This window comes from Molothrus ater, chromosome 19 (genome assembly GCF_012460135.2).
Source record: "Molothrus ater isolate BHLD 08-10-18 breed brown headed cowbird chromosome 19, BPBGC_Mater_1.1, whole genome shotgun sequence".
NCBI lineage: Eukaryota > Metazoa > Chordata > Aves > Passeriformes > Icteridae > Molothrus > Molothrus ater.
The window spans coordinates 1,040,836-1,068,000 of record NC_050496.2 but is presented as its reverse complement, the minus strand read 5'-3'; the positions used below and the strand labels follow the sequence as shown (position 1 = coordinate 1,068,000).

General features: G+C 53.3%; 1 protein-coding gene across 2 annotated transcripts; it reads left to right on the top strand.

Moving 5' to 3' along the window:
• Positions 1-27,139, top strand: NDEL1 (nudE neurodevelopment protein 1 like 1). 2 transcript variants are annotated; one of them, XM_036394636.2, is made up of 10 exons: positions 1-108; positions 10,423-10,520; positions 11,872-12,025; positions 13,722-13,870; positions 15,402-15,538; positions 17,566-17,739; positions 18,442-18,533; positions 20,464-20,615; positions 23,604-23,638; positions 25,695-27,139. In XM_036394636.2, the coding sequence occupies exons 2-10, from the start codon at positions 10,435-10,437 to the stop codon at positions 25,700-25,702; spliced, it is 987 nt and encodes a 328-aa protein (XP_036250529.1). In that variant the 5' UTR covers positions 1-108; positions 10,423-10,434; the 3' UTR covers positions 25,703-27,139. The 2 variants fall into 2 exon arrangements, with proteins under 2 accessions (XP_036250529.1, XP_036250528.1); XM_036394635.2 differs by lacking the exon at positions 23,604-23,638.
• Positions 27,140-27,165: the final 26 nt, after the last annotated feature.

Genomic DNA, 27,165 nt, shown 5'->3' with positions numbered 1-27,165 from the left:
CCGCCCCCGCCGGCTCTTGCATCACGCGCCGGCCTCGCCCCCCAGTCCCCGGATGAGGCGGCCCCGGCGGGCGCGCGCGGCGGCGGCTGTGACAGGGGATGCGCTCCGGTGAGCGGCGGGGCCGGGCCCGGCCCGGGGCTCCCCGGGCGGCCCCAGCGAGCGGGGCCCGGCGCGGCGGGCGGGGGGCGCGGGGCGGGCGGGGAGGGGGCCGGGGGTGCTGCGGGCCCCGCTCCGTGCCGCGATTGGCTGGAAATTGACAACGGGGCAGGGCCCGCCCTCGGGCCGCGCCATTGGCTGCGGGCGCGGCGGCGCCGCCTCCCATTGGCCGCGGGCGGTGTCAGTCACGGCGCGGCCCCGCTCGGCCGCCGCCCTGGCCGGTTCCCGGTCCCTCCGCCGGGAGCGGCGCCGGCCCGGCCGCGCCGGGGCTCGGGGCTCGGAGCTGCCCCGGGCCCTGCCCGCCGGGGCTCGGAGCTGTCCCGGCTCCTGTCCGCCGCTCGGCCGGCCTCGGGGCCCTGCCTGGGCGTTTTCCCGTCACCGGCAGCGAGCTGGACGCGTGGTTTGCGTCTATTCTCGTAAAATCCCCGATCGATCATGTGCCCAGGGCGCAGCGTCTTTTTCAGGAAGAAATTCCTCCCGGAATTGGTGCTGGGATGCTGGAGGGGAAGGGAGGAGGTGATGGAGTCATCCCCGCGGGGGTGCTGGGGACAGGCCGGGGGAGCTCAGTGCCGCCTGGCTGACATGGGTGTTTGTCCGTCATTCCGTCCGTCATTCCGTCCGTCATTCCGCCAGGGTTTCTCTGCGGGGTTGGTATCCTCCCCGAGAGCCCCGTGTGCTGTGCCTGAACGTGCCCTCCCGGGTGACGAGCGTGACCCGAATTGCAGCAGACGGGCTGGAAGGATGCGCTGGGAGGAGAGCAGCGACATCCCCGAGCCAGCCCTGCTCTCCCAGCGGCACAGAGCCCCGTGCTCCCACCGGCACAGAGCCCTGCTCTCCCACTCACATCCCTGTCCTTCCCGAGGGATGCTGAGCTCTGCTCCCACCAGCACATCCCTGTCCTGCTGTCCCTGGCACGTCCCTGTCCTTCCCAGGGATCAGATCTCTGTTCTCCCCCTGGCACGTCCCTGTCCTTCCCAGGGATCAGATCTCTGTTCTCCCCCTGGCACGTCCCTGTCCTTCCCAGGGATCAGATCTCTGTTCTCCCCCTGGCACATCCCTGTCCCCAGGGGGAGCAGAGCAGGGCTGAGCTCTCCCACCCACAGCCAGCTCTGCGCTGGGAGTGACTCAGGGCTTCTCTCTTCCCCCTGCCTTGACTTGCTCACAAGTGCAGGGGTTTGGCTGCCTGTGGCATTTGTTGCCTGAGAGGTGGTTAAATACAAGAAACTGCTGTAGAAGATAATACTGGATACTTCAGATACTTTTCTTTCTTCCTTTACATTTTTTTTCCAATCCCCCCTCAATAAACAATGCCTTGTTGAGGAAGGAATTGTTCCTGCTGAGGGCTGGTGGCCTTTCCAAGGTCAGTGTTTTGTTAGAGATATCAGTAACTGTAAGAGGAAGAAGCTGTCCCAAGGCAGAAAAGAGTCTGGGAAGATTTTGGGTATTTTGGAAGGGGCTGCCCAGGAAGGTGGTGGTTCATGGAGCTCCTGGATGTGGCACTCGCTGCTCTGGTCTGGTTGACAAGGTGGTGATTAGTCAGAGGTTGACTTGATGATCTCAGAGGTCTTTTCCAACCTCAATGATTCTGTGCTTCTATATTTCTTTATTTAAATGTCAGTTTGGTGTGTTGGCAGTGTGGCTGCACAGACAGGCTGGGTGATGGTGCCAGTTAACTGTGGCTGCACAGGATGTGGCAGAGTGGGTAAAGAGTGTGGGTCTGGGATTAATAGTGTTAGATCTGCTCTGGAGGAGATCCCCTGTCCTGTTTCCTGGCTGGGCTGTGCATTTCTGTGTTGTTGTAGATGTGGAGGCAGAGTCCTGGTGAGAAGGTTTAATAATTTAATTAAACTTGTCATTGGGAGTCCCAGAAGTGAAGGAAGAGGCAGTGTTTGAGTCAGTGTTTGTCAGCCTTCCTCCCTCTTCAGGGGAAAGCCCTCCCTTTTTCCCCCTGACTCTTTAGAGTTTGCAGATACGTCAGATAATTCCTCATTTGGTGGAGAAGGACAGAGAAGAGAAAGGAAAATAAGAAAGTGGAGAGAAAGCACGAGACTGATGATGTCTGTGACCTTGGTGTCACAGGGAATCTTGTCTCTGCTGCTGGCAGCAGGCTGCCAAGAAGTACAGGAACAAAGCACAGTTAATGCCCTCAGCCCATTGCATTGGTTTTTTGAGGTGCCAGGAAAGTCAGACTGCAGAAAGGAAATGGTATTTTTGCAGCCCTTGATGTTTGTGACACCGCAAACATCATCAAGGTAAACTGGGGAGTGTGTTCACAAGCTGCCTGCCCTGCTGGGCTGCCCTGACCCCAGGCAAAGCCAGAGCCAGCAGAGCAGATTTTTCATGATGTGCTCGTGTCCCTCCAGGGCTCTTCTGTCCCCACGGCTCAGTGGAAGGTTGTGCTGGTTCCTTCTCCTGATCAACACAGAGTTTGGGGGGATACTTTTAATATTCTGTTTAATATTCTGTTTACTATTCTGTTCAGAGTCCCTCTCTGCTGGGGGCTGCTCTGGGATCCATTTTGGGGGGTATTTTTCAAATCCATTTTACCCCCCAGCACCGGTAGAACTTCAGGGCTGTAAAAGCAACAGAATTCATTTTGGCAGAAATCCTGCTGAATGTTTTTCCCTTGGAATTTCTGCTGGTCACTGTGTGGTGTCCAGAACCATGTCACCCTCTGGCCACTGCCTTCCAAGGAGGTGTTGTCATTGTGGTTTGGATTGCTGGGGTAGCAGGGAGGCCCAGGGGACCTGGAGCTGTCCCTGGTGCAGGCTGTGTGTGCCACAACCTCCCGGTAAAGCCATTGCTGCTGCCTGGGATGATGCCCTGGTGTTCCTCAAGGCCTGAACTGAAAGCAGCAGCGCTGTGAGGGTGGAGGTGGCTGGGTGGTCTCTGAGGGGTGCCAGCTGCCAGCCTGCTGTGGGTGGGTGTCGGGGTCTCTCGCTGGTCACAGGGACCCCAAGAATGTTAAAAGTCTCTTTTCCCAGCCTGGCACTTGAAGGAGTCAGGGCTCTTCATTTCTCGGTCTCAAGGTTGTTTATTGTGTCTTATCTATAAAATTCTTTCTCCTGCCCTGCCCAGGTCCATGCAGGAGGACAGACAGAGGCACTGTGCCTGCCCCTGGGCAGGGTTATGTCTTTATACTAAAAACTACCTGTACAATGTTTACAATTACTTTCCAATTGCCATCACCAGTGTTAGACAGTGAGCTTCTCCTCTAAACCAATCCAAAAGTGCCACCATCACAGCAGAAGATGGAGGCCAAGAAGGAGAAAGGCTGGACATGCCCAGATCCCTCCATCTTGCCCCCTGAACCCCCATTCTAAAAACCCCAAAATCTACTTTTCCACCCCGTGATAACTTCACTATCATTCTATTTAATTTGTCGTGGCTCCAGATCTTCATCCAAGGTTGGTAATTTGCTCCACAGGTCATAATCAAACCCCCAGGTATTCTGGGCTCTGTGCCAGGGTCTCTGAGCCCCCTGGCAGGGTTTGGGCACTCCAGGACAGCCAGAGGGATGTGCTGGGCTCTGACAGGTGAGGGTCAGAGCAGCTCCTGCTGCCCACCACACCTCACCAGCCTGCCCAGGAGGGAGCAGAGGCTGGGGCAGGGACAAGCAAATCCCTTTCACAGGCTGAATTTCCTTCTCAGTTTGCTGTTTGCTCCTGTCTGTGTGGATTCATCCCTCTGGAGTTCCTGGGTACAGAGCTGGGAGCAAAGTGTCCCCGTGCTCAGGCCAGGGTGTTCTGGGACAGGGACATCTCCAGGAGCCTTTCCTTCACCTCTGCAGGTACTGGGCCTGCAGCAGGAGCACCAAACTCTCCTTTTTTAGTCACTTCAGTGAGGTTACTTGGGAAGGAGCAGAGGTCAAATGTCTGAAACTTCCTATGTTTGTGAAAGCAATAAATGTTTTTAAATAGAAAATTCTGATACTTTTGGTATTTGTAGGTTGATTTCTGAGAAGAGGCTCTTTGTATCAGTGCCTTTCTTCTGGTTTCAAGGCCTCTAACCCAGTGCTGGCTCACTCTTCAAGGGTTTTCCTGTGACTGGATATCAAATATTCACCAGACAGATGAGTCCTGGCCATGTGGTGCAGAGCAGACATGTTATATTTGATTAATGAGGCTTGTTGAGATAACAAGGCTCTGCTGTGTGGTGCTTGCTTTATCTTAAAGGCTTTTCTGAATTTGGCACCAAGTTCTGCAGGTAGGGTTGGTTATCTCCTGCCTCCTGTGCTGCCCAAATTGGACATGCAGGATTTATTATTGCAGCAGAGCGAGGAGCGTTGTGCTGACGCTGTGCTCGCTGACTTTCTTCTCTTGCTGACAGCTCCCGTGCTGCTGGTGTAAGAGGGAAGGAGGCATTTGTTGTGGTTCACTCGAGAACATTCAGTTCAGAAATAGAACTGCAGGGGAAGGTTCACTTCCCAGAGGTTCAGTTTCATCCCAGCCGTGGATGCAGGCACACATCCAGGCACGGATGGAAATCCGCCGGCTCCTGTTCCAGCAGGGGCAGAACAAGCCCAAATTGATTGGTGAAATCTGATCTGTGCCTTCTGCTTGTTTGTTTTCCATCCTGGAATAAGACAGTGCACGTTTGCCCTGAGTTTTGGCTGAAGGGCTCTGGTTACCTTGCTGTGAGTCTTGGTTGGGTTTGTGGGGAGAAAGTCAAGAGCTTCAGGAGCTGGAGGTTACCTGTTGGTCCTCGTGGTTTGAGAAGGTGAAGAATGATGCAAACAAGATTTCTCCTGCTTTTCTGCCCATGAATCAGCAAAAAGGAGGGAGAGGAAGGAGAGCTGGCTGTGGACAGTCCTTGCTGCTGTGCGGGGCAGCTCTGGATGGTGCCAGCCCTCGGTGACGGCGGCGTCATTGCCTCGGAGAGGGGGGACTGGCAGCCAGCAGGCATTTGGACACTCTGTGATAGCCAGGGTGGGTTGTTATCTCGGGAGCTGAAGGCCACATGTGAGCTTGGCAGAACTTCTTGATCAAGTCCTGTTTGAGCTGGTTGCTTGTTCAATTCCAAAGGTCAGTGGACATTTGTGATGCCTTGAAGGGAGGGGGGATCAGCCAAGCGTGGCTGGGGGAGTTCAGCCCTGTGGTTGGTCCTGTTTGAGTGGCCTTGCTTTCCTTCTGCTTAAATTTTCATGTTTGGTGTCTGAAAATCTTGGGCAAAGGGGATTGCGAGGAAGAAAGCAGAAAAATAGGCAGAAAAGCAACCTGTTCATGAAGATCAAATAATATTCATTCTCTTTATAGGGCAGTATTTATTTGGTGATCTCAGAGGTCTTTTCCAACCTCAATGATTCTGTGCTTCTAGATCTCTTTATTTAAATGTCAGTTTGGTGTGTTGGCAGTGTGGCTGCACAGACAGGCTGGGTGATGGTGCCAGTTAACTGTGGCTGCACAGGATGTGGCAGAGTGGGTAAAGAGTGTGGGTCTGGGATTAATAGTGTTAGATCTGCTCTGGAGGAGATCCCCTGTCCTGTTTCCTGGCTGGGCTGTGCATTTCTGTGTTGTTGTAGATGTGGAGGGTTTAAATGGGAGGGTGTGAGGCAATTAAAATCAGGAAGAATTCATTCTGCAGCCGCTTGGGATGCTGCAGGTACATCCGGGGTGAATTGCAGTGCTCAAAGTCATCCCTGCCGTGACGTGCGAGGGACTGGGTGACTTTGAGAGCAGGGAGGAGTGGATTCCCCTCTGTGGGAAGGGGTGGGTCCCAGCTGAGAGTCGTGTTGGATTTCAGGCTGAGTGTTTTGGTCTTGGATTTCACCCCGAGCTTGGCTGCAGTCACATGGAGAGCCTGGGGAGCTTGTTTAAGGTACTGTGTTACACTTCAAGCTGTGTTTGTGCTTTCATGCCTTAGCTGGAAGGTGGCTCCAGAGACGTTTGGGGTTGGCCTTGAATGCAAGATTGCTTAAATTACTTGGAAAATCCTGTCTGCATGTTAGTTTGGGTATTTTTGGTGCATTCTTGAGCCTCTGGCTCTCGTGATATCTGCAGGATACTGCTCCTCTCATTTTAAGGATGCTTTCGAGGTGGGAAAACAGATTTGTCCTGTACAAACCCCTCTGGGTTTAGACAAGTTCTTAACCTCCAGACTGTGTTTTTTTAGACTCATTGCAGCGGGGAGAAGTTCTTTCCTTTTCTCAGGGGAGAGTTGCTGGGTCCTGCTGACTTTGTCGGGGGGGTTTGAGAGGAGCCCCCTGGTTTGAAGGTAGTTCTTGTCTGGGAGCAGCTTTGGAGCTGGAGCTGTGCCCACGGAGCTGTGTTTTCCCAGGGCACTGTGTGAATGCTAAGCTGTGTTGGAATGAATTTGAGGGGGCAGCAGCATAAGCCTGCTCTCATTTTCCCTGGAAGACGCTGCTGCATTGTCTTGTCTGCTCCCTGAAAGCCTCAGTGTTGTTTGTCAAAGGCTGGATTCTGCAAGTGCCACGTATGCAAAGAAGCCCTGAATAGGAAGGACTGGCCGTGCTGGTTCTCAGCTCCTGACAGAATTCCCAGGGCCAGGACAACAGGCAGCGGGCTGAGGCAAAGCAGTTTTTGTTAAACTCTTGGTATTCCGTGGGCATCCGCTCTCCCACACGTGGGATCTGTGGAGTTGTCTGGCCGTGCTCTGGTAACTCCTGGGATTTGCTCTCTGCTTGCACAATCCATCTTTTTGTGGATGCTTCTGAGGGAATGGGCAGAGGTTGGCAGAGTGAAGGATTTTCCCATGGCCACCACGTGTGTGCTGGGAGCAGGTCTGGAAGGGTCAGCATCCCCCAGCTCCCAGGTTGGTATTTTGGCTGTGGAGCACCGTGTTTGCAGGGTGGCTGTGTGCTTTAATCCCTTTGTCCTGCCCCTCATGGGAATACAAAAAGCAGGATGAAATAGAAATAAAATAATAAAGAATACGAAAGGCGGGATAAAATAGAAATAAAATATTAAAGAACACGAAAAGCGGGATAAAATAGAAATAAAATAATAAAGAATACAAAAAGTGGGGTAAAATAGAAATAAAATAATAAAGAACACGAAAAGCGGGATAAAATAGAAATAAAATAATAAAGAACACGAAAAGCGGGATAAAATAGAAATAAAATAATAAAGAATATGAAAAGCGGGATAAAATAGAAATAAAATAATAAAGAATACGAAAAGCGGGATAAAATAGAAATAAAATAATAAAGAATATGAAAAGCGGGATAAAATAGAAATAAAATAATAAGGAATACGAAAAGCGGGATAAAATAGAAATAAAATAATAAAGAATATGAAAAGCGGGATAAAATAGAAATAAAATAATAAGGAATACGAAAAGCGGGATAAAATAGAAATAAAATAATAAAGAATACGAAAAGCAGGATAAAATAGAAATAAAATAATAAAGAAGACAGAAAGCAGGATGTGGGTGCTGGAGCTCAGCAGTGCACGCTGGCATTGGCACCTGCAGCAGGGATTCATGCAGAGCAGTCAGCAGATCCCAAATCCCTGCTGGTGGCATTAGGGGTGCTGAGACACACGGAGCAGGGGCAGTCAGGAGCCACCACCCCCCTCACCAAGCAGGATGAGAGAGCTGGGGAAGGTCTGGCAGGGTTGGGAAGGGAGAATTCCTGCCCGGAATTCCTGAGGCAGCGCTGGGCTGAATCTCCTCCCTCCAGTGTGTGGAAGGAGAAGGTGCTGGACGAGGAGTGGGGGGCAAAGACACCTCCTGTCCTTGGGAGCCCCAGGCAGCCCCTCCTGGTCTTGCTGTGCCTGCAGGGATCCCTCAGATGTTGATTTCCAAGGGTGTGCCCCATGTGAGCAGACAGGAAGGAGTCTTGTGCCTTATCTCAGCTACTTCTAGGAAATGATGTAAGACACTTCCTTGTACAAACTTTTCTCTAGCCACATCCTGAATTTTACTGACAGCCTGCTTGGCTGCTCACCTTTTGAGCCCAGCTCCTCCTGAGCTGTGGGAGCTGAGCCTGTGTTGTGCTTTATCTGGTTTATTCTGGGGTGAGTGTGCTCCCTGCTGCTCTGAGCCCCTCTGGCTTAGAGCCGGTCAGGGAAAGCTTGGAGGGGTTTGTGGAAGGGTTGGATCAGTGTTGACAAATGCTGGGGACAGCAGCCAGCAGTGACCTGTCCTGGCAGTGGGAACCTCTGCCCAGGAGCTGCTGGGCACCCCTGAGCTGTGCCAGGAGCTGCTGGGCACCCCTGAGCTGTGCCAGGTGTCTGCTCCAACACTCCAGGAGCTGCTGGGCACCCCTGAGCTGTGCCAGGTGTCTGCTCTGTGCTCCCACCGTGGAACTGCAGCAGTTGGGGCAGGAATACTGAACTCCACATCCACAGCTTCTGCACAGGGCTCGGGATCTGTCCCTGTGGAGTGACTGAGCTGCCTTGGTAACGGCTGATGCAAGTGCTCCCAAAGAAAATCCAGTCTGAAATTGGTGATGGGAGTGGCTCCACAGGTACTTCTCATTTCCTCAGTGCAGGAGGGGAAGCCCCATCCCTTCTCCTGAGCCATGACATGTTTGCTTGTGCAGCAAAGCTGTGCAGTTAAATAAACCCAGTGTGAGACTGGAGGTGGTTTTGAGGTGCTTGGCACTCTGTGGATCAGTTTGCTCTTGGCTGGTGGCAGCTGCAGGCTCAGCTGGAGAGCCAGTGTGCCACTTCTGCCTGGCTGTGCTTGGCCTGGCTGCCCTCTGATGAAAGCAGGGGATTGTTCTGGCCCACTTTGAGGTGTCAGAAATGTGGGTCACTGAGATACAGAGCACATTAGTGTGACTATTTTAGCCTGAGGGGACAGGCTTGGCTGGGAAGTGACGGCTGTTAGAGTCAGGACTTTTAGGTCAGCTCTCCTGATCAATGGAACTGGTGCAGGCGTTGTTCACAGCCTCTGCCTGCAGCTTGGCTTCACCCCGTTCTTTTTCAGGGTGGTGAGGACAGAATTTGAGGCTTGGCTTTTTGAGGAGAAAAGAAAATGCCCTAAAGAGCTGTGGGATTGCTTGGGGAGGGCTCAGCAATGGTGCATCTCCTGGCTGGGGTCTGAGCATTCTCCTGGTCCTGCTCTGCATTTTACCTCCTCCATCACCTCTGAGACCTGGCGTGTGCTGAGGCCGCTGATGTGTCCCCTAGACCACAGAAAACCATAAAAACCCCACCAAAGGTATGTTGGGGTGTGTTTCCTGTGCTGGCTGATAGCCTGGGGAGGTCCAAGAAAGCAGGATCCTCATGGAGAGGGGACCTCCAGTGCCTCGCTGTGGGAGACTTCTCTGAACACTCCTCTGTGACATGACCATGTCATTTCTGGGACAGGCTGATCTTCCTTGTGGCTGGCTGATAATTCCTGTTACCTGCACGTGACACAAGTGGGAGTCAGCCAGGACTCGCTGCAGGAGGAATAAGTTGGGTTTTGATGTGCACACAGAGCTGTTTGTGCTTACCTCACTTGCAGTGCTCATCCTCCTTCCCTGCTCACCTTGCAGCTCTAAAAGCAGCCTCAGTGCAGTCACTGTGTGGTGGCAGGAGGCAAAATCTCTTCAGAACATTTAATGGAGTGAAGTGGAAAGTGATAGAGCTGTAAATTTGAGTGTGTGAGCAGCTGTGGGCCTGACAGGGCTTGTGGTGTGGGAATGTTTCATCACTCAGGGTCACTAATTGTGGTGATGTTCACAGGGGTTTTAGGATGAGGGAAGAGATGAGGATCTGACTCCATGTTTCGCAAGGCTGATTTATTATTTTATGATATATATTATATTAAAACTATACTAAAAGAATAGAAGAAAGGATTTCATCAGAAGGCTGGCTAAGAACAGAAAAAGAAATGATACCAAAGGTTTGTGGCTGACTGAGACAGTTTGGACAGCTGGGCTGTGATTGGCCATTAATTAGAAACAACCACATGAGACCAATCACAGATGTACTTGTTGTATTTTATAGCAGCAGATAACCATTGGTTACATGTTGGTTTTGAGGTCTCTCAGCTTCTCAGGAGAAAAAATCCTAAGGAAAGGATTTTCCATAAAAGATGTCTGTGACATTGTGGCACCACTGGAGTTTTGGTGGCAGCTACAAAACACAACCAGACCTCCTGCTCTCATTCCAGGCTGCTCCAGGAGCCCTTGCAGAGGCTGGCAAAGTCCTGGGGCTCCCTGGGGCAGCTCTGAGTGCTGGGTGAGCCCTGGCAGGGCTGGCACCTGGCTCTGGGTGCCAATCCTGGTGCCTGGAAAGCCCAGGACTGAGCAGAGGTTTTGGGGTGATCTGCCTGGGTTTGAACTGAGTGTATCCCTGTGTTTGTGTCCTGCAGGTCGTGTTGATCATGGACAGTGAAGAAATCCCTACTTTTTCGAGTCCAAAGGAGGAAACTGCCTATTGGAAAGAGCTTTCCTTGAAGTACAAGCAAAGGTATTGTGGATTTGCAAGCTGAATGTGGTTCTTAATGACCAGGATTTGGATCTTAATGATGGCTGTTAAATCTGTTCCTCTGCAAGGCCACACCAAGATGGTTATTAGATACTTCAGAGAAAACCTGTGAGAAGAGAATTCTCTGGAAAGGACTTCCAGCTTTAAAATTTCCATCTCTGTGGGAGCTGAGTGTTCTTGCCCAGTGTCACCATGCCAAGAACTGCAGGCTATGTTTTGAGCATGTTTGAGCAAGAGCAGAGCCTTTTCATGATCATGTGCACCTTGGTGTAATTAAAGTGCTGCCTTGAGTGGGATCCTGATGTTTTATCACAAGAAGGCGCCTTTGGGCTTGCCTTGTATCGTTCCAGCTCCCTCAAGCTTCTTGTAGTGGAGTTACTGGTATGAAAGGTGCCTGATTTGATGTCTGCTGCATTTTATCCAAGTGTTCCGTACTCCTGGTCCTGCCTGTGCCCGTGGTTTGCATCATTTCCAGGGCTTTGGCGCCCAAAGTGCCAGGAGAAGCTGCAGCTGCTCTCTGGAGCAGTGCTGTGCATCTGGGGGGGGTGGGCTGAGGTTTATTTGGAGTTAAATCCCTCTCAATCCCAAAGAGCCCAAGCTCCAAGTGGGGTTTCTTGTTTGGTTTGGGGTTTTTTGGGAGGGACACGTTGGGAATGTGGAGGGGCCTGTCCGTGTGGAGAGCCCTGAGCTGTTCTTGTGGGTCAGGAATTCCATCTGAGGCACCACTGGATGTGCTGTTGCCCAAAGCCTCGGTGGTTTCCTCTGCTGCTTGCTCAGGGCTCAGCTATTACGTGTGCTAAAGATGCAAATTTAATAAGCCAAGTATGTGGGGTGGCTACTTCTGGTATTTAATAACTCACAGTGGAATGAGGTAGGCATGTCCTGCCCTCCTGACTCTGCATGATTTTTACTAACTTGAATTTTCCAGCTGGTGCAGAGGTGCAGAAACTGTTGTTCTCTCTTCAGCTGCTGACCAAAATCTGGTTAAATGTTTGCTTAATTCATTGTCTGTTCCATGAAGTCTGCCAGCAGTGACAGCTAATGGAGCACAAAGTGCTTCTCAGGCTCCCTTGAATCCTGTAAATAGCTTTGACTCCACACAGGCATTCCAGGTGGCTGCTGGGTTTGATGTAAGAGAATTAATTTCCCTCAATCGCTTAGCTTAATGCAATTTCTCTATTTTCCCATTTTTCTTTTTCCCCTTAGAGGCCTATGGATGACACTTGAGTGCTTTAAAACTCGTGGTTTTCAGCTTTTCCTTTGAGAAGAGCTGCAGTTTTGTTGTAGCTTGGGCGATGCTGGCTCTCCCACTGATGCAGTGCTCTCCTTGCAGCTTCCAGGAGGCTCGTGAAGAGCTGGCTGAGTTCCAGGAGGGAAGCAGGGAATTAGAAGCTGAGTTAGAGGCACAGCTAGTGCAAGCTGAGCAGAGGAACAGAGACTTGCAAGCAGATAACCAAAGACTGAAATATGAAGTGGAAACATTAAAGGTAGGTTTGCTCTGTGGTTGTGCTGCTTTTCCTTTCAGCTCATCTTGGATCTCTTCTTGGATTGTCTGGGCTGCTTTTGGGCACTGAATATCCAAATGAAAAAGGAGTTGTCTGGTTAAGATCCACACTGAAGCATGGCATGGCCCCCAAATAAGGCCAGGGACATTTCTGGCAGAATTTTTCTCGTTCACGTCACGAAACTTGGAGTTTGTGCTGCTTTGAATTCCCCAGGCTGTGCCAAGGAGGAGCTTTATTTGTTCCACAGGGAGCAGCAGCATAGCAACAGGGCACAGCACAGGGGCTTGGTCAGGCCTTTCCTTGCACACCAGTCTTGCTGCCCTCGGGGCCTCCCTGGTTTCATGAGACCCCAAAGAAAGCAGAAATGGGGTGATTTGTGCCCATTTTCAGGGAGCCTCCACGTCCATTCACAGCCTTACCTGTGGAGCCAGGAATTGCTGAAGGATCTGCATGTGCACAGGGGGGCTCTCAGTTGATGCCTCTGTGCTAACAAGTTCTTGCCTCCTTGAAATCTTGAAAAAGCATCCTTTTGGGCAGTCTTGGCTCATTTAGTGAAGGCAGAGGTTAGAAATTCACTCAGTGGAAGGAGGGTTTAAGGGATTGCCTGGTGTCTCCAGTCCCAGCTGTACTTGCAGTGTCAGGATGTGTTTTAGGAGCTCAGGAGTTTCTCCATAGGCTCTCAGAGGGTTTTTGGCAGTGAATTCCTCACAGAGGATGAGTCTGTGGGCCTGGAGGCTTTGTGACAGATCTCAGTGGCCCATTTTAGCCAATGGACACATCAGAAGAATTTCTGCAGTGGGGGTGGGTCCTGGCAGGGCAGGGGCACAGAGGGCACAGAGGGGAGCCTGGCAGGGCACAGAGGGCACACAGGGGAGGCTGGCAGGGCACACAGGGGAGCCTGGCAGGGCACAGAGGGGAGGCTGGCAGGGCACACAGGGGAGCCTGGCAGGGCACAGAGGGCACACAGGGGAGGCTGGCAGGGCACACAGGGGAGCCTGGCAGGGCACAGAGGGGAGGCTGGCAGGGCACACAGGGGAGCCTGGCAGGGCACAGAGGGCACAGAGGGGAGCCTGGCAGGGCACAGAGGGCACACAGGGGAGGCTGGCAGGGCACACAGGGCACACAGGGGAGCCTGGCAGGGCACAGAGGGCACACAGGGGAGCCTGGCAGGGCACAGAGGGCATACAGGGGAGCCTGGCAGGGCACACAGGGGAGGCTGGCAGGGCACAGAGGGGAGGCTGGCAGGGCACACAGGGCACACAGGGGAGCCTGGCAGGGCACAGAGGGGAGGCTGGCAGGGCACAGAGGGCACACAGGGGAGCCTGGCAGGGCACACAGGGCACACAGGGGAGCCTGGCAGGGCACAGAGGGCACACAGGGGAGCCTGGCAGGGCACTTGGATTTCTCGCTGCCCTCCTGGAGCAGCTGTCAGGTCAGTGCAGGCTGAGGGGAGCAGATGCAGGGCTGCAGCCCCAAGAGGCAGCTGTGCCATTCTGCACTGGGGCCAGCTCTGAGGCTCACAGCCTGCTCCCTTTCCCTCTCCAGTTTCTGCTCTGAATTACCAGCACTCCCAAACCAGCATTCTGCACACAGAGTGACTCTTTTTTTGTCCCCTTTTCGTGCTGATGGCCTGGCCAGTGCCAGCAGCTGATGTTTATCTCCCTGCCCTTTGTTTCAGGAGAAACTGGAGCACCAGTATGCCCAGAGTTACAAGCAGGTGTCGTTGTTGGAGGACGACCTGAGCCAGACCAGGGCCATCAAAGACCAGCTGCACAAATACGTGAGGGAGCTGGAGCAGGCCAACGATGACCTGGAACGTGCCAAGAGGTGAAGGCTGCAAACCCCCTCTTCCCTTCAAGTTTGCACCACAAAGATCTTTTCTTTGCTACTCAGCTCGAGCGTTTCATTGCTCCTTAAAGGGAAAACATCAAAAAAAACCCAAACACCCTCAAGATTTTGGATTCCTTGAGCAGTGCAGTTGCCCCTCACCAGCAGCTGGTTCCTGCTGCAGCAGGAGGGGCAGAACCAGTGCCCAGAGCCAGCCAGGCCCCTGCACTGCCCCTGGTATTTGTGACTGATATTTGTGGTGCTGCTGCCTCAGAGCCCCTTTGAAGTCAGAGTCTCCTGCTTTCCATAGTCCTGTTCAATCAGCCAGGCCAGAGCAGTGTCCTGGTGCCTTCAGAGCAGCTGGAGGGAGCAGCCCTGCCCTTCCCAAGTGCTGGAATGAGCAGGCTGCTGCTGGCAACACCCAGTTTGGGAGGAGGTCATGCTTCCCTTCTGCTGAGTGGGAATGCTGCCATGGATTCAGGGAGAGCAGCAATGAGCCTCTGGCCATCTGGAGAAAAGGTCTGAGAGCTGAGCCCTGTTTGCACAAGGCTCTTTAAGCTCATGACTGACTTTTGGCACTGGTTTTGGGAGGAATTGTGTCTGAGGTAATGTCCCAGTGCTCTGCTGCCCACCTGGCTGGGCTGTGCCTGTGCAGAGCCCTGAGAGCACAGCCCCACCTGAGCTGGGGTGGGGCAATGTTCCTCACCCAGGGTCGCCAAATGTTGAATCTGCAGGCAACCATGACATGGGAAGAGATGAGAATCTCAACTTCATGTGTCAGAAGGCTGAAATATTATATTATATTATATTATATTATATTATATTATATTATATTATATTATATTATATTATATTATATTATATTATATTATATTATATTATATTATATTATATTATATTATATTATATTATATTATATTATATTATATTATATTATATTATATTATATTATATTATATTGTATTGATATATTAAAACTAAACTAAAAGAATAGGTGAAAGGATTTCATCAGAAGGCTTGAAAGGAATAGAAAGGAATGGAATGAATAATAAAATCTTGTGACTGCTCACAGCCTCAGCACAGGTGGCTGTCATTGGTCATCAAGTAAAAACAATTTCACATGCTGGGTGAACAATTCTCCAAATCACATTCCAAAGCAGCAAAACATGGAGAAGCTGAAGCTTCCCAGCCTCTCAGGAGAAAAGATCCTAATGAAAGGATGTTTCAGAAAATATGTCTGTGACACTGGGGCACTGATTAATGCTCAGCTTTGGAACATGGCTGGGGAGGAAGGAGCTCTGGGCTGGCTCCTTCCCACATCCTTGGTAGCTCTCTGAGAGCCAGATGCTATCGTGTTCTTCTCATCCTTTTCTCCTGCTCCTTTGAGGACTCCTTTCTCAGAAGCATTTGCATGGCTTTCAGATGCTTCCCTTGAACACAGCCCTGCTAACATTTTCCTTCTGTTATGCTTCTGAATAAGCTTTTATGCTGGCTGAGCTGAAGAACCTAATATTCTGGATTTTGTTTCTAGGGCAACAATAGTTTCATTGGAGGACTTTGAACAAAGGCTGAACCAAGCTATTGAGAGAAATGCATTTTTAGAAAGTGAACTGGATGACAAGGAGTCATTGCTGGTCTCTGTGCAGAGATTAAAGGATGAAGCAAGAGGTATGGCTGGTCTGGTTGGTTCTGGCTCCTGGTGCAGGGCTGGGTTGCTAAAGAGATGTGCAGCAAGCAGAGCTCATGTTTCTAGAAAGCCTCACATGATGAGACTTGAACTGCATGCTTCAGGGTTTACTGACAGTGTGTTCTTTGTATGTCCAGTGTAGCCAAAAAGGAAAATATCCTCATTTAGGGCAGAATTAATAATTGGTGAATTCAGGATTTTTAACACAAAAATACTCAGTTCCACAGACATAAGAGAATTGAGGAAGTTGCTTCAGAAGTTCCTCTTGCTGTGGGTTTACAGGAAGGGAGAGCACAGGAAATGACAGGGAAACACTGGATAAATGATCAAATAACTCTTAAAAGAAGTCTCCTATGTTCCTTCTAAGCCCCTTGCAGATTGCCTTGAATATATTATTTAAGATGTTCTGGTAAAGGCTGGTAAAGGTGTTCAGACCTGTGGGAGATGTTTGGGATGGTGTCCTGGGATAAGAGCAGGAATTGGGGATTCCCCAGTGGATTTCACATTGAGGATGCTGGGGAAGCATTTTTACTGGTGCTGTAAACTGGTTTCTCTAACAGTGGAGGTTTCTGCTCATAAGCCAGCCAATGATGGCTTTAGAGGTTGGTGGTTTGCAGCTTTGTTCCCTAAATGAAGCTTTCTAAAATATTTCCTCATTTAAGGCCTGGAGCTGCCTGACAGCAGGCTGGGATTTTTGGTTGCTGTTCTCCTTTTGAACCTTTTTGAAGCAAATCTGTGCCCCGGAAATCAGGAGCTTTATTGGAAGCACAGGGATTTTGAAATAAATGTGAAGAAAGAAATTTTCTGAGGAAGTCTATGTATTGTAATGTGAGATTGGGGCAATAAAACTGGAAAAATCAGCAAAACCCAGGAGACTGTTTTCTAGAACACTGGAACAATCAGCAAAACAGACATCTTGTTTCTTAGATGAGTCATTTGGACATTTTTAGCATTTTGAGTTATTCCCCCTGGCAGCAAGCAGGAACAGTAGCCTCTAAAAGAACTGGTACTGTCCAACTCCAGTATGACATTTCTGATTGAACAGCCTCAGGTCCTCTTCTGGGAGCCCAGACAGATTTTCACTTCAGCTCTGCTGTTTTACCTAAAATCAGCTCTAAGTATTTGTTACAGCCTAAAAGCTGTGATGTGCAGGTAATTTTGCTTTTGTACCAGACTGAGGCAAGGAATAGGAGATGTGTGAAAATGAAGCAGCTCTGCCCAAAAAGGAACAACTCACTTGGAATGTTTGTTTGCACCTTTCTGAGGATTTGAGAGATCCATTGCTGGGCTGTGCTGGCTGTCCCTGGTAGCAAAAAGCTGTGGAAAGGGAGGGGATAAGCTGCAGTCTGGGGAGGAGGTGAGAGTAAAGCCAGGCTTTTCTAAGGCCCAGTCCTTTCCCTGGCCTTTGGACTGCTCTGTTACTTGTCAGGGTATCAAGAAATTGGGTGCAACCCTTGGATTATTAACTGGGAGGAGAATGTAGGGAATGGGAAGCACAGGAACAGGTCCCTGCTCTGTTCTCCCAAGCTGGGTTTGAGCAGGAGCTGGGCTCAGCAGCAGCAGCAGCAGCAGCTCCTCTTTGTGTCCAGCTGCAGTCTTGGGAACGTGGAGCTCACACTGCAAAGGGGGAGAAATCCTGATGTAAATCAGCTGCCCCCATGCCAGGGACAGGAGCTGTGTGGGGCAGGCAGGGCTGTTTGCTCTGGGATGATGGGGTGGCACAGTGGGACAATGGGGTGGGATGATGGGGTGGGATGATGGGATGGGATGGGACAATGGGATGGGATAATGGGGTGGGATGTTGGGGTGGGATAATGGGATGGGACTATGGGATTGGGCTGTTCTTAAGGGTGTCCCCACTCCTGGAGGAACCAGCAGCAGGCACTAACCCAGGATTGGTGGGAATTTGCTGCTGCTGCCCCTCCCAAATGAACAGAGAGAGTGTTTGTGAGAGAATCAATCACTGATGTGGGATTTTGCGGGGTTTTTTCCTTCTCTCAACCCTCAGACCTGCGGCAGGAGCTGGCTGTGAGGGAAAGGCAGCAGGAGGTGACACGGAAATCAGCACCCAGCTCCCCCACTCTGGACTGTGAGAAGATGGACTCAGCTGTCCAGGCCTCTCTCTCCTTGCCAGCCACACCCGTTGGAAAAGGATCAGAAAATAGTTTTCCCTCCCCAAAAGGTACCATGCATAGCAATGGGGTCTGCTTGTGCTCCTTAAGGCACCAGAGGTGGGTGGGGTGTGGGTCTCACACCCTCGCAGGTGTGTGTTTGATCCCAGGGCAGCAGCAGTGCATTTCAGGAGTAAATAGCCTGGCAGAGGACAGGGAAGCTTGGGCACTGCCTCTGGGGGCAGGCAGGGTTTGCACCCTGCACTGGGGCCCTGCAGACATTTGGGAATGCAGGGGGGTGCAGGGACTGATAATTCTGCTCCACGTGCAGCAGCAGTGGTGGGTGAGCAGGCTCAGGAATGTGGAGTCTCTGGCACCACAGTGACTTCTCAGGGGTCCTGTTTCCTGTGTGGGGCAGTGGGATCTGAGCCCAACCCCTTTCCCATCTGGAGGCTCTGGGCAGTCCCAGGGATTAACAGTGGGTGTTTCAGAGGCAGCTCTGGCTGCTGGGATGGATTGCAGTCAGTAGCCTTGCAGATGGAGAGGGCATGAACTCTGCTGGGGGGGCTGATGGCAGCCAGGGCAGGAATTAAGCTTTATCATCCTCACTGCCTGGTGATCCTGCAGTTACTGTGGGTAATTGTATGAAATATCTGCAGCAAGACTGTAGATATGTTTGGGGTTTGTTTTTAATGTAGAAGCTGATTTATTTAAATTTTTGAAAAGCCTGGGCTGTGGAGGAGTGAAGTAATGAGAGGTGTCTGTGTTTGCAGCTATACCAAATGGGTTTGGAACCAGCCCACTCACTCCTTCAGCTCGAATATCTGCACTCAACATCGTGGGAGATCTGCTACGCAAAGTGGGGGTGAGTGCTGAGCTCTGCCTCTCCCTGGGGCTCCTGTCCCTGTGCTCCCTCACAGCACAGCCTGGGTCCTGCTGGGTACCTCTGGAGCAGCCAACTCATCCATTCACTGCTTAGGAGTTGGCAATGCTTTATTTTTTAAAATTATTTCGGTTTTTAAAGCCTGATCCTATGGTTCTGAATCCAGTTTGGAGTGACAAAATTCATATTTGGAATAAAAAAATTTTCAAGTGCTGGGTTAGACACTGCCAGCTTGTTCTTACCTTAACTGGGCCTGCAGCTTCCTCTGCCTGGGCTGCAGAGCTGGAGCTCAGGCCCTGGGTGAGCAGGAGCTGGGATCTCCCTGCCAGGGTGGGACAGCTCCTCTCCCATGGAGATCTGCCACAGACACTGAAAGAAAAACCAGCCTGGAAACCTTTGGTAAGAAAGCGAGAAAATAAATGAGGAGAAAGCCAAATGCTCCCATCTGTGCCTGGTGGGGAAGTGAAATGCATGAGCCTTTAAAGGGATTACACTGTCAGCAGAGAAGAACTGCTCTAAACATCTGCTGCAGTGCTGCTCGGGAGCCAGGCTCTCCCCCTGGAAGCAGAAATTACTTTTGAGCTGCCAGGAGCTGCTCTGAGCTGTGGAGCTCAGGGCAGCTGTGGCTGGCTCTGCCCTGTCCCCTGGAGCCAGGCTGAGCTGCCCACAGCTCACACAGTTGTTTCAGCAGGCTTGGACATGAAAAACGCCCTGGCAGCTCCCCTGGGAGCTCAGGCCTGGTTTGAAAGGGCAGCAGGACAGCTGGGGTTAGCAGTGACACGTTTCACAGGGGATCATTGTGAGCAAGAGTCTGCCGGGGATTTGGGGAGCTTAGTGCCGATCCCTGTGATTACTCTGCCAGGACAGGAAATGCCAAATAAGCAAGCTGCTCTCCCAGCCTGCCTGAGCCACGCTGGCACAGGGCTCTGGAGCACTCTGGGGCTGCTCAGTCATTTGGGGCTGTGCCCCATCCCAGGCTTTGCACTCCTGTCTCTGCAGGAGCTTTCCCCTCTGCTTCCCTGCCTGCAGCTGAGGCAGGGCTCAGGTCCCTGCCTGTGGCCAGGGGACAATCTGTGACACCCAGAGTTAGGTTAAATAAACTTCCAGGGATTCCACAGGGCTCACTCACCTGTGGCAGTGCCCTCTCAATGCAATATTCTGTGCAGAGCAGGAGCAAGCCCCACGTTTGGGGAGATGGATTTCAGGCCCCAGTGCAGGAATTTGCAACGTTCTGAAGGCTGTAATGAGTGAGGGCTGTGTGTTACACTACATGGATCTCCAGGATAAGGTGGATATTCAGCCTCTGATGGGGGCAGAAAGGGCAGGTGATGCTCTGGACTAAAGGACAGAATCAGGATGTTGCTCCTCCTTCCAGGAGTCACTGGCACTTTACATGGGGGAGGAAAAAAACCTCACCAGGCCTGTTTGGAAGGGTGGTAGTAAAACTTTAGAAACTGACTTTATTTTGCAAGTCAGGATTAAGAAAGACATTCCAGGAGGCATCGTCCTGGTGAAAAAAAACCAAATTTTCATGTGCCCAGTCCCTCTCAAAGCTTGAGGATTCTGCTTTAGGCTCTCAGTGCTCTGATCAGCTCAAGGCAGCTGCTGAGGCAGAAAGTTTGGGTAACTTCTGCTAGGATTTGGCTTCCTTATCTTGGGTAATTATTTCAGAGTTCATCTGTTCTCAAATCTGAGCCCTCGTGGAGCTGAGTAATGTCTGGCAGTCTGCATCAGCATCTGTGTGTTTCCTTTGTGGTGGGGTGACGAGGAAATGACAGCTTTGTTCCCATTTTATTGCCAAGGGTGATCACACCGGAGTCCTGATCGTGGCAGCCTGGGGCCCGTGAGCAGCAAAAGGCTCCCTCTTCATGGTGTCACTTCTTTAACACTGTTCTTTCCTCCCCTTTCACAGGCCTTAGAATCCAAATTAGCTGCTTGCAGGAACTTCGCAAAGGACCAGGCATCACGGAAATCCTACATTTCAGGGAACGTCAGCAGCGCCGTGCTGAGCAGCAACGGCACCAAGTACCCACACCCAGGGCACACGTCCTTCTTTGACAAGGGGTGAGTGAGTCAGGCCCTGCTGTGCCCTCAGGGAGCCCTTTGGGGCCCTGCTCATGGCCCCTGCTCAGCCCCCACAGCTCTGCTCTAGGGGGAGCAGCTCGTGGAGCGAGGGCTGCAGGGATTTCTGCGAAGCGGAGAGAAAAGCAGGTGTGGGGTGGCAGTGCCAGTCCTGCCCCATCTCCTGGTGCCTGTGCCAACCCCAGGCAGTGGGGAATGGACTCTCTGAGGGCATCTGCCCCATCTCCTGGTGCCTGTGCCACCCCAGGCTGTGGGGAATGAGCCCTCTGAGGGCATCTGCCCCATCTCCTGGTGGCTGTGCCAATCCAGGCAGTGAGGAATGGACCCTCTGAGGGCATCTGTCCCATCTCCTGGTGGCTGTGCCACCCCCAGGCTGTGGGGAATGGACCCTCTGAGGAAATCTGCCCCATCTCCTGGTGCCTGTGCCAACCCCAGGCAGTGAGCAATGAGTGCCAATGAGCCCTGTGAGGGCATCTGCCCCATCTCCTGGTGGCTGTGCCAACCCAGGCAGTGAGGAATGGACCCTCTGAGGGCATCTGCCCCATCTCCTGTGGCTGTGCCACCCCAGGCAGTGGGGAATGGACCCTCTGAGGGCATCTGCCCCATCTCCTGGTGGCTGTGCCACCCCAGGCAGTGAGCAATGAGTGCCAAGGAGCCCTGTGAGGGCATCTCGGGGCAGAGGAGGGGGTGCCCAAGCTGCAGGCCTGCTCTGGGGAGGGGCACAAGCACAGCTGCAGATTCCCCCCAGAGCTGAGGGCAGGCAGGGACGTTCCCTGGAAGGAGGGAGGGAGGGAGTCCTGGTGCTCACACCCCCTCCAGGAGGGGAGGATGAACCATTGGTGCTGGAGTTTGGCTCCTCCTTGCTGTGGGCCAGCCTCGGAGCTGGGATTGCTGGCCTGGGAACAAGGGCTCGGTGTGTGCCGTGCTCAGAGCTCCCTCTGGGATGCTGGCAGTGCTGCTGCAGGAGGGACTCCCCAGTTCCTCACTGCTCAGGGCCACAGAGGTGGAAAGCACGGAGTTCTCCAGTGGTGCTGAGGGCAAACAGCCTCCATGCTCCCTGCATGTTAAACCTCAGTGCAGTTCAGTGCTGGTACTCAGCACTTCCTCAATCCTGCGTTTATTTTAGAGAATGAAACCAGCTGGTTCCAACGTGGAAGTGCCAGAGCAGCCAGCTGAGCTCCCCACATCCCTCCTCAGTGGGGCTGGGAGGGGAGCAGGGCCTGGGAGCTTCTGCAGCCACTGCAGGGGTTTGGAAAGGAAGGATTGAGAGCCTTGACTCAGGTGCAGATCGGCCTCTGGGGCTGTGTGTGCTGCAGGGCTGGGCTGTGCCTCCCCAGCAGTGCCCCTGCAGGGAGCAGGAGGTGCTGGGCAGGGGTTCTGGCAGCTCCTGGCAGGCAGCAGGGCTGTACTGAGGTGTGCTGGGACAATTAGCTGAGTCTCTCTGCCGTGGGGGTCGCTTTTAATTATGCAGATTGTGATCAGGCTCCTTGGCAGGGCTGGGGAAGCCTGGAGGGAAATGCTGAGGGTGGGAGGGGACAGGACCAGGGCTGGAAGTGTTCATGTGCTTATCTGTGAGTGGCCAGAGGTGCTGCACGGCCCCCCTGTCCTGTCCTTGTCCCCTCAGCCCCTGGGCTCTCCCAGGCTGTCCCCTGAGGCACTCTGGGCCCAGCAGGGGCTGGCAGTGCCGTGCTGAGCTCCAGGGCTGCTGGGGAAAGCCTGGCTGGGCCCTGGCAGCTGCACTGGGGGAGCAGCCCTGCCCCAGGTGTGAGTGTGACCCTGCCCCAGGTGTGAGTGTGACCCTGCCCCAGGTGTGAGTGTGACCCTGACCAGGTGTGAGTGTGACCCTGCTCCAGGTGTGAGTGTGACCCTGCCCGAGGTGTGAGTGTAACCCTGCCCCAGGTGTGACCCTGCCCCAGGTGTGAGTGTGACCCTGCCCCAGGTGTAACCCTGCCCCAGGTGTGAGTGCGACCCTGACCCAGGTGTAACCCTGCCCCAGGTGTGAGTGCGACCCTGCCCCAGGTGTGGGTGTAACCCTGACCAGGTGTGAGTGTGACCCTGCCCCAGGTGTGAGTGTGACCCTGCCCCAGGTGTGAGTGTGACCCTGCCCCAGGTATGAGTGTAACCCTGCTCCAGGTGTGAGTGTGACCCTGCCCCAGCTGTGAGTGCAGCCCTGCCCCAGGTGTGAGTGTAACCCTGCCCCAGGTGTGAGTGTGACCCTGCCCCAGGTGTGAGTGTGACCCTGCCCCAGGTGTGAGTGCAGCCCTGCCCACTCTGCAGTCAGTGCCCCAGGAGCAGCTGGTGGCAGGGTGCTGGGTTGGGCACAGATAACTCAGCCACACCTTTACAGCTCTGTTTGCTTTCCTCCTCTGCCATTTCATTGAAATATTTGAGGTGCCTCCAGCTCTTGTCAAGCCCCTGCTTTAGGGGAGGCCTGGAGCACAGCAGGGCTTGCCCCAGAGCTTGGCTGCAGACCTGGGGGAGTCAGGGCTACCTGCTTGTTAAAAACTCAGCAGTGTCTGGTGTAAGATCACTTTCCTGCAGATTTGTCCCTTCAGGAGCATGCAGGTTCTGTCCAGATGCCAGGGAATGGCATGTGCTCACAGCTGATGTTCATTCTTGGCTGGTTTTGTGAATCCCTCGGGCTTTGTTTTAATGAAGGAGCTGAAGTTCAGTGTGAGAAGTGCCTGTGCTCACAGCCAGCAGTCAGAGGTGCCTGCACTGGTACCCCCAGCCCTGACCAGAATGCCAGGCTGGGAAATGTGGGTTTTCCCAGTCCCTGACCCATTGAGAGGTTTCCTGGGAGAGGGGAGCTGTGTGTGCTGTGCTGCCCCTGCAGAGCAGCCTCACTGTGCAGAGCTCACTCAGCAGAGCTTTGCTGAGCCTTGCTTGGGCACCTCTGCTTGGCCCCAGCTGCTCTGTGCTCAGCAATGTCATTTTTGTGTGCATAAACTTTCCCTTTCTCTCCACTAGGCGTGAGAAGGTCATGTTCCCCACCTTGGTCATGGGTAAATGAATTCATTTGCACTGATTGGCTGCATGTGGTGTAACCTGGGGCTTGGGGCAGGGCTGGGGCTCTGCTAACTGCACGAGGGAGTTGGTAGTGCCACACTAATGGGCCCTGATCAAAGCCTGAGTGCAATTGCTCTTTCTCCTGACTTGAAGTAAACCTCTCTGCTGCTGTGACCTGTTGCAAACATAAGCCTGAGTGCTGCTTGCTTTGTTCAATTCTGTTTAACACTTTCGATAAGTGCATGTTTCTGGTGGCACTGGTCACAGCAGGGGCGCAGGGCAAGCGTGGTTTCATGGATGGAGCTCATGTGGAAGGTTTGGGATTTTCCTTCAGCATTTTGTGGCTCTTGACCTGCTGATGTGCAGTGGTGTGGTTGTGGCTGGCAGGAAAGCAAACAAGGGCCCAGGGCGATGGCCAGGGCTGGAGCAGGGAGGGGACAGTGTGGCTGGGGACAGCAGTGTCCCTGCTCAGTGGCACTGTCCCTGCCCAGCACAGAGGGGCAGCTGGAAGCACCTGGGGCAGTTGCAGGTGCCCAGGTGTGCTTTGGCAGCTCCATTTCCCCTCAGGCCAGGCTGGTCAGCTCCAGGAAAATCTTCCAGCCAGGATTTGTTGGATACTTAGAGCTGAGGAGCCTTGGGCATGAGGTGCTAAGTACAAAATACAGCTTGAGATACGGATTAATGAGTCCAAATTAGTAATCAGGGCAGAGAGGGGTTGGACATGGACACCAAGCCCATGGCACTGCAGGGACTGGCAGCCAGAGCCACAAACATCCCTGAGGAACCGGTGCAGGGCCATTTCCAGCAGGGAGTGCTGCTCCTGGCTGGCAGGAGCTCCCAGGAGCTGTGGAGAAGCTGCTGGACCCCCAGGCTGCTGTCCCACACCCTGGGGAGGCAGGAGCTGCACAGCTCCAGCGGGGTGCTGGGGCAGGGGAGCCTCTGCAGCCTGGGGTGCAGCACTGGGAGCCTCCGCTGCAGCCCAGTGGGGATTGAGGGGCACAGAGCCAGCTGTGCTGGGCTGGGACACTGCTGACAGTGTGAGAGTGTGTGTGAGTGTGTGTGTGAGTGTGTGAGTGTGTGTGTGAGTGTGAGTGTGTGTGTGTGTGTGAGTGTATGAGTGTGAGTGTGTGTGAGTGTGTGTGAGTGTGAGTGTGTGAGTGAGAGTGTGTCTGTGTGTCTGTGTGTGTGTGTCTGTGTGTGAGTGTGAGTGAGAGTGTGTCTGTGTGTGTCTGTGTGTGTGTGTGAGTGTGTGTGTGTGTGTGTGTGAGTGTGTGTGTGTGTGTGTGAGAGTGTGTGAGAGTGTGTGAGAGTGTGTGAGAGAGTGTGTGTGTGAGTGTGTCTGTGTGTGTGTGAGAGAGAGTGTGAGTGTGTGAGTGTGTGTGTGAGTGTGAGTGTGAGTGTGTGTGAGTGTGTGTGTGAGAGAGAGTGTGTGTGTGTGTGAGTGTGTGTGTGTGAGTGTGTGTGTGAGTGTGTGTGTGTGTGTGTGTGAGTGTGAGTGTGTGTGTGTGAGTGTGAGTGTCCCCTCCTGGGCACAGGGACATGGGGCTGGGACACTGCTGATTGTGTTTATGTGTGTGTGTGTGTGAGAGTGTGTCTGTGTGTCTGTGTGTCTGTGTGTCTGTGTGTCTGTGTGTCTGTGTGTGTGTGTGTGTGTTTATGTGTGTGTGAGTGTGAGTGAGAGTGTGTCTGTGTGTCTGTGTGTCTTTGTGTGTGTGTGTCCCTTCTGTCCACAGGGACACGAGTGCCCTGGCTCTGGGCACAGGGACACGGCTCTAACAGGGTGTGCCAGGCCAGGGACAGGTGGGGATGCCCTGAGGGCTGCCCTGACCCTGCCCAGCCCCTGGTGAGCCCAGCAGGCTCAGGCTCTGTGGCCGCTCGTCCCCTGGCACAGTCACCTCAGCCAGGCCGTGCCAGCTCCAGCGCTGGCACGGGCACCGGGCCGGGCCCGTCCTGCCCTGCTGGCAGGGATGGAGGAGGGCAGGAGGGAGGAGCAGGGTCCCTGAGTGCCTGTCCCGGCTGCTGCTCCCCTAACGGGCTGTCTCTTGTCCCCAGGGCAGTGAATGGCTTTGACCAAGGGCCCCCCGGCCTGGGGGGCTCCCGCCCGTCCTCGGCGCCGGGAATGCTCCCCCTGAGCGTATGAGCCCCCGGGGCTTGGACTTGGATGCTTTTCTCAGCCCACCTCGAGAAGAACTGCTCCTGATTCCTCCCCATTGCCACCCCATTGCTGGAACATGGCCCTGAGAGGAGAGCCCGAGCCCTCCATGTCCTGTCAATACAGTTTGTTTTCTGCTCTCGCTGTAGTGGACGTTCTGTGCCCCGGCCCCACCAGCTGCCGCCTCTGCTGTGCTTGGGGACACCGAGTCCTGCTGTGCTTGGGGACACCGAGTCCTGCTGTGCTTGGGGACACCGAGTCCTGCTCTGTCTGGGGGCCAGGCCCAGCTCGCCCCCTTGGCTTTCCCTCTCCTCTCACTTAGGTCTGACAGAGCCTTGTCCCCTCCTCTGCCAGGCTCCCCTGCCCTGTCCCCTGCCAGGCCCTGCAGCTGCTGCTCTCAGACCTCATGGAAGTGCCCTGGGGTGCCGGTGGTGGCCCTGGGGCCGTTGGCACTCGGGATCAGCCCCAGGCGCTGTCTCAGGAGCAGCTGCGGCCGGGGCAGCCAGAGCAGGGCTGGGTGAGCAGCTCCAGCCTGGCCAGGCCGGCTCCATGCCCAGGCTCTGTGCTCATCCCAGCCCTCCCTCCAGCTGGGCCTGGCACGGCTGGGCTGTTCTCCCTGCAGCAGGGGGGGCAGTGCCAGGGGCTGTGCCCTCAGGTGTGCCCAGGGCTGCCCCACAGCTGCCTGGCCCTGCTGGCCTCCGTCCCTCACCCATGGGAGCTTTAGGGAGCTGCTGTTCCCCTGGCCCCAGGAGCCCCTGCCACCACCCCGTGCTGTAGGACTGGACTGTGCAGCCTCACCTGCGGGCTGCTCTGACGCTTTGGGGCGACTGAACCTTGTGGGTCTTTCAGGCAACACATTTGTGTGGTTTCTCTGTCCATGTGCCTCAGAGTCAGTGGATTTTTATTCTGATCCAGCAAATGGAGCCAGGGTTGGAGCTGAGGGTTCAGCAGTCGTCGGTCAGGGGCTCTGCAGCTCCCAGGTGGTTGAGTTACAGATGCTGAGAAAAAAAAAACCCCACTGGCCCAGCAGTGGAGGTGGGATTGTCCCTTTGCCATTAGGGTTTGTATGGTCCTTCCTTCCTGTGCATCCTCTGCTGCATTTGACTGTTTACATTTGTTTTATTGTACATAGATTTGTAAACATAATACCTTTGCCTGAGGTCTTTGTACATAACTTGGGCTTTGTAGCTTTATTTATTCAGCCTCTCTCTGGCATGTTTCCATAGGATGTACCGTTCCACCCTGGTGCCACTGACATGATGTGGTTTCAAAAGAATGAAAACAAATGAGAGTAATCTTCCAAAAATAAAGTTCTTTTAATGTGGAATCAGTGGATTTTGCAGAACCAGTGGCTGTGGCTCTTACTTTGTC

Bases quoted from the DNA above. Each gene is read 5' to 3' on its own strand.
- NDEL1 (XM_036394635.2), top strand. From the start codon at position 10,435: ATGGACAGTGAAGAAATCCCTACTTTTTCGAGTCCAAAGGAGGAAACT. The intron at 12,026-13,721 runs GTAGGTTTGCTC...CCTTTGTTTCAG, and splicing joins ATGAAGTGGAAACATTAAAG to GAGAAACTGGAGCACCAGTA. The intron at 17,740-18,441 runs GTACCATGCATA...CTGTGTTTGCAG, and splicing joins TAGTTTTCCCTCCCCAAAAG to CTATACCAAATGGGTTTGGA.